Here is a 13797-nt window from a genome sequence, read left to right as displayed (position 1 = left end):
TCTTAAGTTGGTAATGTTGGATTTGAATTCAATCTAACTGGAGTAGAAGTGTCTTTTTATTTATTGAAGATTTGAAAACGTAGGGAGGACGATTAGAGAAATCTTGTACCTCTCCGAAAGAAACAAGTTTGCAGTACTAACAACAAACTGACATCTTTCACGAACCCGTGAATGATTTGGGCATATGATGATCCGATGATGATAGAGTCTCATATCATATCTCACCGTCCCAAAGCTGTTCAAGACTCTTATAAGGACTCGTCTCATGAACAAAAGACATGCCTCTCACCAACCTTCCCTGCAGCCATTGGAAACACACATTTTTCACTTTCAGATAATACTGAGCCTTAGCTTGGTTTGGACCTATTTAGAAAGCAATCAATGTACATGACCTGTTCAATCTCAGAAAACATGGATAACATGTCATCGGGTATGGACCAGCTGAAAACATCGAAGTTCTGTTTGATCCTGTCTTCATGTGTGCTCTTTGGAAGCACACTTTGACCCATTTGGAGACCCCAGCGTAAAGCAACTTGAGCAGGAGTCTTGCCTAGCTTCTCAGCAACCGTGCCTAGAATCGGGTTCTTCAGAACATCACTCGTGAGCCAAGTTGTCCCTGGAGAACCCAACGGAGAGTAACCCTACAAAAAAAAAAAGTTCAAACTTTCTGACATTGCTAGCTTTTATGAAAAGGGATATGGACATGTTTGGTTCTACTACATACAGAGAGGTGAACGCCTTTGGATTTGCAGAAATCTCTGAGCACGGTTTGTTGCCAAGAAGGGTGACACTCCACCTGGTTAACAGCTGGAGGGACACGAGCCACCTCCAAGAGAACTGCTAGCTTCTTGGTTGAGAAGTTGCTTACACCTATGGCTCGTGCCTTTCCCGAATCAAAGAGTGCTTCCATTGCTTTCCATGTGCTAGGAATATCAGTCGGCAGAATGTTCTCTGGCTTGAAATCAGTAGAACCTTTCTTGAGACTAACAGGCCAATGGATCTTCAAAAATGGTTCATAACAAATGCAGTAACAAACTAATCAGGAACCAGTAAAAGGAACAAGACAAAGGTTTTTACGATATGTTACTTACGAGGTACAAATCGACATAGTCAAGCTGTAGATCCTGTAGAGTTCTGTTAAGAGCGTCTGGGGACATCGTGAGGATCATGATAAGTACACCTTATTCATATGAAGAGGTTAGAAGCTACATAGACTTGAAAAAAAATAACCTATAATCAAAAGCACAGTGATGTAAAAATACCAGAGTTTGGATGTGATGAAGATTTCCTCACGCTTAACAACTCCATCATCAAACAGTTTCTTCAGGACTAACCCTATCTGCCAGAGTAAGAAGTTGTCAGTAAGTTGATATAAAATCAATCATTTTGATTAATGACAAGAACATATTGTCTGTATCTGGTCAAACAAGGCAACCAAAGATGAGCAATGTTAAACAGCACAAAAAATAATAATGATCAGGCTTTAACCTCCTTTTCGTTGCCATAGATTTGAGCACAATCAATGTGGCGATACCCGATCTGCATAGTAAGAGAAAACAATATTTGGAATTATAACGAAAAACAAAAAAAAAAACAATATTTAGCCAATAAAAACTAAAACTTTATGATTAGTGATCCCACAGACTAACCTTAACGGCGGCTTCTACAGCGTTTCCGACAAGACCAGGATCAGACTGCCACGTTCCGAGACCGACCGATGGTATCTTCGCTCCGGTGTTGAGCTCGAAGAACCTGATTTCCTCTGCCATGAGCCACAGAAAGTTGGTGAGAGTGATTGAGTGAGATCAGAAAGAGACAAGAAGGATGAATGAGTTTGACTCCCTTCCCTGTTGTGATTGAGTTTGGTTGGCCCATTAAGTAGTAATGCATTTGTTAGTTAGACTTGGGCCTTCAACATGTCAAGTAAATGAGCGTATATTATCTGTATAACTTTTTCTGGACATTTTACATTTTCTACAATGATGTATTCAGTGTAGTATTTAGAAGACTTGTGAAATTTTAAATTTTAAAGTTTTTCATAATTTAGGTTAAATTATTGAAATTCCCTAGTATAATTTTGATTTTGACTTAGAATCCTAACTATGTAATTTGGATTTTTAATACTTTTAACTGAAACTCCAACAAAACAATTTAAAATTATGATAATTTAAAAAATCTATTAATTAAATACGTTTTGTAACAGTAAATTTAAATAAAATTTTAAGTTCAATAACAATATTTTTTTTTAAATCATGTTTAGGCGACATACGATTGGTGATTTTTATCTAAACCCCATAAATGAATACAATATCTCTTATAGTTTTAGTTGTTTATTTCTTTTGATATAACAAACAATGTTTAATTTCTTATAGATTGAAATGGTAGTGGCCGGCTCGGTTTCTTCACTAACATTATATATGTGAGATTACCAACAAACAAAAAAATTATATATATGACTTTTTGCAATGGTTGAAAACATGTCTCGGACGAAAACCAGTGTAACCGAACATTTCAACTTAAATTCATATATACTACCAACAACTTGAAACAGAAAATTTATAACAAAAGTGACCTCTTCTTCCGTATGATCAGTCAACTCCACCAAAGTCAACTAAATTAGTATTGATATGCAACAAGGCTGCAAACATTTGTATTGATAAATAAGCACGTAGAAGATCAAAAAACCTAAACCGTTCTATAGTTCACCCCCCCCCCCCCCCCCGCCCCCCCCCCCCCCCCCCCAAACAGCAGGTAAGGATGTCTCAGGGAACACCAAGAGGTCACACGATCAACCATTTCACGCATAACCATCCTTTAACCGAAACACACGTTATTGGCACATACACGTGCAATGGTTGCAAACTGTACGGCGGAGGCAAGACATACCGGTGCAACGACTGCAACTACGATCTCCACGAATATTGCGCCACGTGTCCTCCAATGGTGAGAAACACATGGCACGCGCCTGATCATGAGCTCAACCTGATCAGCGGTCCCGCGCACATGACCGAGCGCGGGTGCTATTTTTGCCGCGTTTACATCCAAGGGATGTTCTACAAATGCAAGCAATGCAGTTTCGAATCTCACCCCCTTTGCACACACGGTCAAATTCATGCATCGTCTCCGGAGGCAACGATAACAAAGTCGAGAAGCCTGCATAGCCCTCATGCGGCCCAGCCATCGTCGCCGCACCACTATGGTCAAGGAAACTCCTATGGATATGGGCCACATCCTCATGGTGGTGGTCATCATCAGCTGCATCCCCACATGAGCCCGGGCTCTCCAAGAGCAAGTCCAAGTACTCCAGATTCAAGCAAGGGAAAAAAGAAAAGCGGAGGATTTATGGGAGCCTTCAAGGCTGTGGTAGCTGTAACTGCTACGGTAGTAACCCAGGTGGCCGTTGCCACGGTGGCGGATGAGTATACTGGAACTGAATGAAGAATAGTTTGTTGATGAAGTTTTACTTGTTGGTGTGTCTTAACTTTTCGGTGTTCTTTTCCATTACATGCAGACATATATGTATGTATGTATGTGTCTCAGTTTCACATAATCGCATGATTGCAAATTGGTGTTTCATTGATGTCGATTTTGGTTTTAATACATCAAAGATCAAATCTTCTATACGAAAAGATCTCAACTACAAAGACATGCTTTAAAATCAAACTATTCTAGAACGAATCTATTTGTCAGCACATATATAATTTGACTGGGTACTTGAGTTCCATCTCCAATTCGGCTAGACAAAATATGTGATTAGTAAAATCATCAGTTCATAATATCCCTGCAATCTGCACATCTTGAGTATGTATTTGGTATTATAAATCTGACAGTTCTAGAAGGAATCTCTTTGTCAGCATATGATTGTAAATGTAATTGAGTTCCATTTCAAAATCGGTTATAGAAAGAGAAGAATGAGTTATGATTCTTAATAACTTTGAATTTATCCTATCTTTTTCGATGTTAGATTTGGAATATAGCAATATGCCGTCTAAAGTTAATATTTGTTGACACGTTTATTTCGATTGAATCTTTGTTATTGTAGGATTGCAATGTGAATGTAGGGTTTGATTCGTATACTGACATGTCACAACCATATAAAAATATCGCATATTCCATTTTGGTGATTAATATGCAATTGTAAAATCAGATCAGTGTTATCCTTTCAATTAAAAAATTAAAGTGAAAACAAATATGATTGTAAATTATATAGAGACATGTCTTTCAGTAACATTCATGAACAAACGGACAAGTTCAACAGGGAAAAATCTCCCATAGAAGAAACGAATTAAATCAGCTGAATATCATACCTCGCCGTCCCATAATTCTTCCACAGACTTATAAGGGCTCAGTGTCTCGTGAGCAAAGAAGGAAGCATTCAATAGCCTCGTCTGCATTGAATCCAAATACACAACTCTTAATTCTAATCGAGATGAGGAACAGAGAAACGAAATTTTTGCGTAATGAATTGTGAAAAACGACGTGTGGATGTAGCCGTACCTGTTCAATATCAGAAAACTTGGCAAACAAGGCACTGGGTATAGACCAGTCGAAAACATCTAAGTTCTCTCTATTCCTTCCTTCATTGGTACTTTTGGGAAGTACACTGTGGCCCATTTGGAGTCCCCAACGAAGTGCAACTTGAGCTGGAGATTTCCCAAGCTTTTCCGCAACCATATTCAGTATTGGGTTCTTCAGAACATCGATCTTGAACCATCCTGGAGAACCCAATGGGAAGTATGCCTTGCAATAATATATGTTCAATCAATGTATCAATGTATAAGATAAGGCACACAGATATGTACATCTATTGGTGAGAGGAGTGATGCTCTTACACTGAGGTGAACTCCATTGGATTTGCAAAACTCTCGTAGCTTAGCTTGTCGCCAAGAAGGATGACATTCGACCTGATTAACAGCAGGAGGAACACGAGCTAGATCCAAGAGATTGCCTAGTTTCTTGGTGGAGAAGTTGCTTACTCCTATGGCTCGTGCCTTACCCGAATCATAGAGTGCCTCCATCGATTTCCATGTGTTAGGAATATCTACAGGCAAAAGGTTCTCTGGACTCACTCCAACAGAACCTTTCTTCATCCGTACAGGCCAGTGAATCTTCAAGAAGATGATTATAAAGAAATCGTTACTGAATAATCTTTCCATCATGAACGATTGATTCCATGAGCAGAAATGCGATACAGATTAGGTTTAAACAAAAACATAAACAAATAAGACCTCATGAGACTAAAGACATACGTTAGGAAACCAACATCTGAATTAACGTGAGACTTGATCAACATTTAACATTTTCTTTTTCTGGAACATTATTTAACACTTTATCAAATTGCATTTCCACTGTAGGGATGATTGCTTACCAAATACAGATCAACGTAGTCAAGCTGCAGACTCTGTATAGTTCTGTTTAGTGCCTCTGGTACATCTTGAGGGTCATGATCAGTACACCTTTGGTGTGCACAAATTGAAAAAAAAAAAACAGGATTTTAGAGCTACGCTTTATTAATCAGACAATATTCATTAGATAAACATAATACACCACAAGATACCAGAGCTTGGAGGTGATGAACAACTCCTCGCGTTTCACTACACCTTTTTCACACAGTTTTTTCAAAGCTGTCCCAATCTGCATAGGAGGAGTTTGATCTCACAATGAGATGTAACTATACACAGCGGAAATTATTGTTAATTAAGTGAGTTGATTAACGGCTACATAAGGCTCAGCATAAGATAACTAACAATAATATACTCTAGATGTTTCAAAAAGTAAGAATTTCTAGAGTATTCACACAAATTAATAAAGTAATATAAATTTATATTAGATTTATTAATTACTTTAATTATATATTTTAATAACTATCAACCAATAATATTTAATCAATTCAAATATTTTAATTAATATTTTTAAAAGTATACAACTAATTAATATTAATTACTAAACTATTTAAAAAATTGGAAAATCTGTTTTGAGAAATAAAAAATAAATCTAGAAAACATTTTGCCTTTTGGTTAATGAGCGAGTATGTTTTAGTAAATCAATTGATATAAAAAAAAATCAATTTATAAACGAACATATAAGCTTGGCGAAACTATGCACCGACCTCTTTTCGTTGCCATACAACTGAGCACAATCAATATGACGAGAGCCGATCTGCAATACGAATCAGACCTCATGATATATAAAGAGATCGAAAGCAAATACAATGAACCATACTATCACATTAGCAGATACAAACCTTAACAGCAGCTGCTACGGCATCACCAACAACGCCAGGAGAGGCCTGCCATGTTCCAAGACCCACAGACGGGATCTTAGCACCGGTGTTGAGCTCGAAGAATCTGAGAGCGTTCGACATTGTCAGAGGTTTGGTGGTTATGAGTTTAAGATCGCTGGTTTTGGTTTGACGCACACAGCATTTCTTAAATGTGTTGGTGAGAAGTGAGAGCTACAGAGGAGGGGAGATTCGAAAGGTAACTTAATTTTTTGCTTCAATTTTTAGTATTGCCACGTCTGATATCGACCATTACATGGACGTATATCATTCGTTCATTTAGATATCCTCTTTGCTATCTCTCGAATGGGATCGTCCAAAGTAACACGGTTTTGGGTCCACGAATGCATTGTGTGGCCCGTGCTTATTAAATGAACAGCGGCTGGTTTGAGCTAATCTATATTTTATTTTTATTTTTAATCTAATAAGATACTAATATCTAAACTAAACCCTAAATAATTTTTGAATGAAAACAGTATCGGTGATTAGTCCCATTTTAGATTTCTAATAAAGTCTAAGATGAACTTATTTCCATTTAGCTAAACAGTAACAATATAATCTTTTGACAGAATTTAAACCAGAACTGACGGATGTACACTGTACGCATTATTTCAAATCTTTTCACCACCAAACTACTACTATTTTTTGAAAAAATTATACATTTGCACCGTTGACATTGTTCTAAATTGCATGTTACGTAGCTAAATAACCTTTTAAAATTTCTTTAAAAAAAATATGTTTTTTTCTCATATCTTGACTAGCAATGATGTTTATCTTAAATAGAAAAAAGCTTAGAAAACTGTACAAAGTGAGTTTTAAATTATTAAAATGAAAACATGTTTTGGTAAAAGTAAACAAATATTTTCTTTTTGAAAAAAGTAAACAAATATTTGTAAGATCAGATGTTCAAACTACACATATTTTCAGGGTTTGGAATCTAGAATTCTTATCACATATTTTTGGCGGTTCCTAGAAAATTCATTACTCAAATAATTAAAATTGGGAAAATTTCATAAAAATACTCCAAATAAATTTTGTTAAGCCATTTAATACCCAAAATTTTTTGATGTCTAGTTTGATATCCCAACTAATTATTTTAATCATTTTAGTACACTAACTTTAAAAAATGTATCTCTTTTAATACCCATAATTTGTTTATTTTAATTAAAAGAACTAATAAGTTTCAAACGAAATTTAAATAATCTTTAAAATTTGAGAAAAAAAGAAAAATTCTAATTTTATTTTCAGATTTAGGAAATGACGCAACTAAACTACTTTGTTAATTTAATGTTTTAAAACATTTAAATTTATAGAAATAAAAATAAATTTGTTTTTGTTTTGAGAAACAAACTAAATTCAATATTTTTATAAGTTAAATTTTTTATTACAAAACTTAAGATTATATACTATTTAGATACTTTTATTTCTCAAGCAGAAAATAAAATTAGAATTTTCTGAGATTTTTTTTTTGTAAATTTTAGAATTTTTAAGTTTCATTTGAAATTTTTAGTATTTTATATTAGAATATAAAATTTGAGTATTAAAATAGACACATAAAAATGTTTGTGTATTAAAATAAACAAAATAATTAGTTGGAGTATTAAACTAAGTAGTGAAAAAGTTTAGACATTAAAAAACTTAACAAAATTTAGCTGGGTATTTTTATGGATTTTTTTCATTAAAGTTTTACTTGTTATGCAGATATGGGTCCATATGGTGGTCATCAACATCAAAATTTCAAAATATACAAACAATTTTTAGTGGCACATTTAATTTTTCGTTTAGACAAATTTGGCACTAATTCCATGTGAAGTAGGAGTTTTGATTGGTACGTTAACAACCAATTACAAACATCACATTTTCTATTTGACATGATTACAATATATTGCGAAGCTATCATCGATCAATAACTTTTTCGAATAATATAATTCAAAATAACAGCAAACATGATTATAAATTATTTGAGTGGCATCATTTTATACATAAACTGGCAAGTTCAATAGATAGAGTAACCTCCCATTATTGACAAAACAAATAGATTAGTTGAAATATCATATCTCGCCATCCCATAACTCTTCAAAAGACTTATAAGGGCTCAGTGTCTCATGAACAAAGAACGGAGCAGTCAATAACCTAGCCTGCATTTAATCAAAATACATAACTCTCAATTTAGACCAAGCCAAGTTAACGTAATGAAATGTGAAGAACGAAGTGATGTACCTGTTCAATATCAGAAAACTTGGCGAACAAGTCATCGGGTATTGACCAGTCGAAAACTTCAAAGTTCTTTCTAATTCTTCCTTCATTAGTACTCTTGGGAAGTACGCTGTTACCCATTTGGAGTCCCCAGCGAAGCGCAACTTGCGCAGGAGACTTTCCAAGTTTCTCAGCAACAGTGTTTAGTATGAGGTTCTTCAGCACATCGCTCTTGAGCCACGTTGTTCCTGGAGAGCCCAAGGGCGAGTATGCCTGCAAGAATATTGAATCAACGTGTTGGGTATAGTTCAGAGAAAGTAAGTCGATTGGTGAGATGAGTGATGCTTACGGTGAGGTGAACTCCTTTGGATTTGCAGAACTCTCGTAGCTTAGTCTGTCGCCAAGAAGGATGACATTCGACTTGAACAACGGCAGGAGGAACACGGGCTAACTCCAAAAGATCAGCTAGCTTCTTGGTGGAGAAGTTGCTTACACCTATGGCTCGTGCCTTGCCCGAATCGTGGAGTGCTTCCATTGCTTTCCATGTGCTAGGAATATCGACAGGTAAAAGGTTCTCTGGCTTAACTCCAACAGAACCTTTCTTCATCCTTACAGGCCAATGCATCTTCAAGGAGATCATAAAGAAATTTGTTACTCACTAAATCTTCCCTAAATCGATTCCCATGTGCAAAAGTGCTATACGCATTAGGTTTAACTTCTTATTGATATATGTTACTTATCCCACATCTGATCAATACGAGATATACTATAAAATTTAGCACACAAGTTCTATTAGAGTGATGCTTACCAGATAGAGATCAACATAGTCAAACTGTAGATCCTGTAGAGTTCTATTTAGTGCCTCTGGCACATCTTGAGGGTCATGATCAGTACACCTATAATTTGATGATACACACAATATAAAGATGTAATGATTAAAGCTATACTTAATCCTCGGAATATATATGAATTGTAAAAACACTATATAAAACACAATATACCAGAGTTTGGAAGTGATGAACAACTCCTCGCGTTTCACTACATTGTCTTCAAACAACTTTTTCAAAACTGCCCCTATCTGCAGAGGACAACAACACACATGTTTGTCATTATTTTTGCCGTCACCACAATCGAGAGGGTAAATAAAACATTGATAATAATTTGATCTGTAAATGTAATATCGATGGAAGACTCACTAATCCATCTCAAAAAGATCAGAACATAATTCAATTTGGCTAAATCAAGAATCTATGTGGTTTGTTCTACCTCTTTCTCGTTGCCATAGATCTGAGCGCAATCAATATGACGATATCCGATCTGCAACCAAACATTAAGATAAAAAGTACCTCCCAGGTTCTAGAGTTACTTACAACAAAAACTTAACTGAGCAAATCAAGAAGCATATGAAAAACGACAAAAATATAATTTGAAATTGAGATATTTGAATTTCTGAAAAAGTATGTTTCAAAGATCTCTGAAAAAGGTAACACTTGAATATATTTGTTATTAGGAATAACGTTCGTATGATATATTTATGAACAATTAAGAATTTAAAGAGATCAACAGAAGTAACGATGAACATGGAATCTATAGTAAGAAAGACGAACCTTAACAGCGGCAGCCACAGCCTCGCCGACAAGGCCTGGAGAGGCTTGCCAGGTTCCGAGTCCCACCGAGGGGATCTTAGCGCCGGTGTTTAGCTCAAAGAATCTGATTGCGTTCGCCATTATCAGAGAGATTTGAGATAAAGATCGCTTGTGTTGTGTCGGTTTTAAAGCGCACAGTGCGTTTCTCAACTACATCCACTCATCAACAGAAAAAGAAGACAAAACGAAAAGTAATGAAGGGAAAGCGACAGAGGCGGGAGATTTGTGGGAAATTGAGTTCGTTGTAGGACTCTCTTAGCAACGACACGTCAGAAGTTGAGCATTACGTGGAGATATCTCATTCGTTCATTTACTATTTCTTTCTTAATCTCGAGTGCTAAAAACGATGATGACATCTTTTACTGTAGAAGTTAATACTTTTCTTTTAAATAGAGCAACTTGCTTACTTTTTGTTTCGGATTATTAGTCCTTTTAAATTAAAATATACATGTTTATTTTAAATTAAATAAAAACTATGTATAAATGTTAATACTTTTTGCTTACTCTATAATATATTTTAAATTTTTTTTTTGATAAAGTACAAATATAAAAATATTTACTTTAATTGTATTAAAGAAAAGCTAACAACAATTTATTTTTTTATAAAAGATCAAAGGTTATCTTATTAATTCCTGATATTAAATAATCCAAGCTGTTTTTTGTTGATATAAATTGCAAAGCAGTTCTATTTAGGGGTGCCAATAGGATTAGCCTGATCAAATCTAAAATCTAAAAAAATCTATTACTAAAGTTCTGTCAACCCAGTCCACAAAATTTTGAAATTATATTTCAAAATTCAATCTGATCCTAAAAGTGCTATATAACTTTTTGGATTTCTTAAAAATTAAATTAAAATTAATACAAAATTTGATTCTAAATTTTAAAATTCATTCATAAGTTTAGAAAATCCAAAACTAAAGTAAATTTCTTACCTAATAAACCAAATAAATAATAAAATTAAATAAAATAAAATAAAAAATTTCAACTTTAAGCTATAGAAACTGCAGATCATGATTTTTTTAATGATTTCCATGTTTTCATCGTCGTCAAAAACTATATATATAAAATATAAAATAAAAATTTATAAATGTTAATATTTTACTTAGAACAACTCTAATAAAAAAATTCCATGTAAACATTACACAAAAGGAAAAAATAAATAATATAAAAATTAACAGTATCCGAGATATTGAAAACATAATTCAAGATATACCAAAATACTTTATAAGATACTTTTGAGTGGAGTTTTCAATATTTGAGATGTCAAATTACTTTTCTATAATTATTTATTTTATTTTCTTGGCGAGATAACTATATTTGAAACCCGACTGAAGCATAAACGGAGTAAACATAACGAAAGTCTTTTCTTTTTTTTTATAACGAAAGTCGAAATAGGAGAACACTACACATCAATGTGCCAAGTTTTCTAACGAAGAACAAACATGAAGGATTATTTAAACAGAATATTTCGATGGTTCCTCACGTCTAGATGAAGTTTCTTAAATTTCACCGTCCCATAGGTCATCAATGGTCTTATAGAAGCCGAGCGTCTCATGCGCAAATTCAACACCTCGGACTAACTTCTCCTGCGAAATGTAATGGACATGAAAAAAAAAGAAAAAAATTGAGATCTTACTTTCAAACCTCCCATAGAAAGAAAATAATAGAAAAGGGAAAAAACTTGCCTGTGGAATGTTAGAGAACTTGGCAAACAGATCTTCAGGTATGTACCAGTCAAATACATCAAGATTCTCCTGGAGTCGAGCCTCGCTTGAGCTCTTTGGTATAACACTATGACCCATCTGAAGTCCCCAACGTAGAGCCACTTGAGCGGTGGTCTTCCCAAGCTTCTCAGCAACCTCGGTAACAATTTGGTTCTGAAGAACCTTTAGCCTAGCTTCTCCCTTAGTTTGGGAGCCCAAAGGAGAGTAACCCTACAATCCCAAAAAAATAATATCATCTTCCTTGATCACACCGGCTAAAAACATTGTAAACTCGGAATGTCTATGTGTACTCACAGATAAGTGAACTCCTTTGGATTTGCATAGTTCATGTAGACTTTGTTGCTGCCACACAGGATGGCACTCCACTTGGTTAACAGCCGGGACTACTTGGGCCACGTTAAGAAGATCTTGAAGCTTCTTTGACGAGAAATTGCTAACACCGATTGCCCTAGCTTTTCCTGAGTGATAAAGAGCTTCCATTGCTTTCCATGTACTTGGTAAGTCAGGCTTTGTGAGTGTTTCAGGTTTTGGCATAGGTGATTCCTTCTTCAAGCTCACTGGCCAATGTACCTTCAACAACAAAAAACACATTCAGAATGGAAGCAAATTGTAAGAATCCAAGATGGATTTTTAGGTTATATATGTATGTACCAGATATAAATCAACATAGTCAATCTGTAAATCCTGTAACGTTTTGTCTAGTGCCTTAGGTACATCTTCAGGCAACTGATCATTACACCTACCGAACAAAAAGAAAAACATGAGCATATGTGTGTGCAAACTTCAAACTAAAAATCATGTCAAGAGTAAGAAGGTGGTAGTAAATAGAAGATAAACCAGAGTTTGGAAGTGATGAATAACTCATCACGCTTCACGGAACCGTCATCTATTAACTTCTTCAACACGCTACCAATCTAGTACATAAGAAAACATAGCGTGACAAGAACGTATATAAGCAGAGACGGGACATTTCAACCACACAATCTTAGCATCATATATATGGTTCTCTTTAATTATGTGATATTATAAATTTTGGTTACCTCTTTCTCGTTACCGTATATCGAAGCACAATCTATGTGCCTGTAACCAACCTATAATCGAAAAGAGAGTGTATACGTAAGTGGAGATCAAAGACAAGAGGCTCAAAACTGGAACCAAAGCGATGGTGTGTATTACCTTGATCGCTTGTTCGATGGTTGAGGGGACCAAGGCGTAGGTTCCGAGACCTACCGCAGGTAACTTGGCACCAGTGTTCAGCTGGAAGGATCGAATCGCAGTCGCCATTTTTTATTCAAATTCTCTAATAATTCTATTTTAATTTAATAAGAAGTAAAAATGAGAGAAACTGATGAATATATGCAGAAGAAAAGAAAAAGACGCAACTCCGATGATTCCAAAGCAAACTATGGTAAGAAGTAAGAACGATGACACGTTTTCACTTTACGCTTTTTCTGTATGGAGCTTGTCAGCCTGTCACTGTAGTGCGTTATCTTTTTCACAATCTATTCTCATTGTTATCCTTTTTTAAGTATTGGGTTATATGGTCAACTTGTTAACCATTATTTGCTAATATACAAGACGGATAAGATTTTATTCTTAACACATTTTAGTTATGATTTTAAGTATTGTGAAACGAAAAAAAAGTATTGTGAAACGTGTCATTTTTAATACTATCCTGTTTTCGGAATGTAATCATCTAACTAGATCTTGACCCGTGCGACCGCACGGGTATTTATTTTTTGTGTTTAGTTTTTTTGTTTGTATTAAATGATATATTTGTAATATTTGATCATAAATTTAAATCGAAAACTATTTTTTTGCAGTTATAACAAAAATTAAAATTAAAATTTCAATAAATATTCTTATATAAATTCAATTATCCTAATTAAAATAGTATAGGTGTGGGTCATAATGCTTTCGAATTCCAAATATTTGGAATTTCTATTAATAT

General features: G+C 34.8%; 5 protein-coding genes across 5 annotated transcripts; 1 reads left to right on the top strand and 4 right to left on the bottom strand.

The window, feature by feature from the left end:
- Positions 1 to 38: 38 nt before the first annotated feature.
- On the bottom strand, positions 39 to 1840 carry LOC108806145 (aldo-keto reductase family 4 member C10). Its single transcript, XM_018578180.2, is given in 8 exon segments — positions 39 to 298; positions 393 to 641; positions 725 to 1000; positions 1092 to 1151; positions 1153 to 1180; positions 1263 to 1339; positions 1489 to 1539; positions 1650 to 1840. Coding segments are annotated over 8 exon segments (945 nt in total). The 5' UTR covers positions 1770 to 1840; the 3' UTR covers positions 39 to 214.
- Positions 1841 to 2756: 916 nt separating this feature from the next.
- On the top strand, positions 2757 to 4105 carry LOC108808767 (uncharacterized). The gene has a single exon (XM_018580868.2). It carries the CDS (start codon positions 2758 to 2760, stop codon positions 3436 to 3438), a length of 681 nt encoding a protein of 226 aa, XP_018436370.1. The 5' UTR covers position 2757; the 3' UTR covers positions 3439 to 4105.
- Positions 4106 to 4143: 38 nt separating this feature from the next.
- On the bottom strand, positions 4144 to 6567 carry LOC108812212 (NADPH-dependent aldo-keto reductase, chloroplastic). Its single transcript, XM_056988433.1, has 7 exons — positions 6245 to 6567; positions 6106 to 6159; positions 5558 to 5634; positions 5369 to 5456; positions 4833 to 5108; positions 4498 to 4740; positions 4144 to 4388 (listed from the first exon to the last, which is right to left on the bottom strand). The coding sequence occupies exons 1-7, from the start codon at positions 6362 to 6364 to the stop codon at positions 4302 to 4304; spliced, it is 945 nt and encodes a 314-aa protein (XP_056844413.1). The 5' UTR covers positions 6365 to 6567; the 3' UTR covers positions 4144 to 4301.
- Positions 6568 to 8179: 1612 nt separating this feature from the next.
- On the bottom strand, positions 8180 to 10301 carry LOC108812211 (NADPH-dependent aldo-keto reductase, chloroplastic). The gene is made up of 7 exons (XM_018584401.2): positions 10084 to 10301; positions 9743 to 9793; positions 9478 to 9554; positions 9285 to 9372; positions 8826 to 9101; positions 8501 to 8749; positions 8180 to 8418 (listed from the first exon to the last, which is right to left on the bottom strand). Exons 1-7 carry the CDS (start codon positions 10201 to 10203, stop codon positions 8332 to 8334), a joined length of 948 nt encoding a protein of 315 aa, XP_018439903.2. The 5' UTR covers positions 10204 to 10301; the 3' UTR covers positions 8180 to 8331.
- A 1172-nt stretch (positions 10302 to 11473) lies between these two features.
- On the bottom strand, positions 11474 to 13248 carry LOC108812214 (aldo-keto reductase family 4 member C8). Its single transcript, XM_018584404.2, has 7 exons — positions 13023 to 13248; positions 12887 to 12937; positions 12684 to 12760; positions 12498 to 12585; positions 12141 to 12416; positions 11808 to 12056; positions 11474 to 11708 (listed from the first exon to the last, which is right to left on the bottom strand). The coding sequence occupies exons 1-7, from the start codon at positions 13128 to 13130 to the stop codon at positions 11622 to 11624; spliced, it is 936 nt and encodes a 311-aa protein (XP_018439906.1). The 5' UTR covers positions 13131 to 13248; the 3' UTR covers positions 11474 to 11621.
- Between the last annotated feature and the right edge of the window lie 549 nt (positions 13249 to 13797).

The sequence above is a fragment of the Raphanus sativus genome, chromosome 6 (genome assembly GCF_000801105.2).
Source record: "Raphanus sativus cultivar WK10039 chromosome 6, ASM80110v3, whole genome shotgun sequence".
NCBI classification, from domain to species: Eukaryota; Viridiplantae; Streptophyta; class Magnoliopsida; order Brassicales; family Brassicaceae; genus Raphanus; species Raphanus sativus.
The sequence above is the reverse complement of the archived record's forward strand: the minus strand, read 5'-3'. Positions and strand labels throughout refer to the sequence as shown.

Bases quoted from the DNA above. Each gene is read 5' to 3' on its own strand.
- LOC108808767 (XM_018580868.2), top strand. From the start codon at position 2,758: ATGTCTCAGGGAACACCAAGAGGTCACACGATCAACCATTTCACGCAT.
- LOC108812212 (XM_056988433.1), bottom strand. From the start codon at position 6,364: ATGTCGAACGCTCTCAGATTCTTCGAGCTCAACACCGGTGCTAAGATC. The intron at 5,635-6,105 runs GTGCATAGTTTC...CCTCCTATGCAG, and splicing joins ATGGCAACGAAAAGAGGTCG to ATTGGGACAGCTTTGAAAAA. The intron at 5,457-5,557 runs GTATCTTGTGGT...TGCACACCAAAG, and splicing joins TTCATCACCTCCAAGCTCTG to GTGTACTGATCATGACCCTC.
- LOC108812211 (XM_018584401.2), bottom strand. From the start codon at position 10,203: ATGGCGAACGCAATCAGATTCTTTGAGCTAAACACCGGCGCTAAGATC. The intron at 9,555-9,742 runs GTAGAACAAACC...TGTCCTCTGCAG, and splicing joins TCTATGGCAACGAGAAAGAG to ATAGGGGCAGTTTTGAAAAA. The intron at 9,373-9,477 runs GTATATTGTGTT...ATCAAATTATAG, and splicing joins TTCATCACTTCCAAACTCTG to GTGTACTGATCATGACCCTC.
- LOC108812214 (XM_018584404.2), bottom strand. From the start codon at position 13,130: ATGGCGACTGCGATTCGATCCTTCCAGCTGAACACTGGTGCCAAGTTA. The intron at 12,761-12,886 runs GTAACCAAAATT...CTTATGTACTAG, and splicing joins TATACGGTAACGAGAAAGAG to ATTGGTAGCGTGTTGAAGAA. The intron at 12,057-12,140 runs GTGAGTACACAT...TTGGGATTGTAG, and splicing joins CCAAAGGAGTTCACTTATCT to GGTTACTCTCCTTTGGGCTC.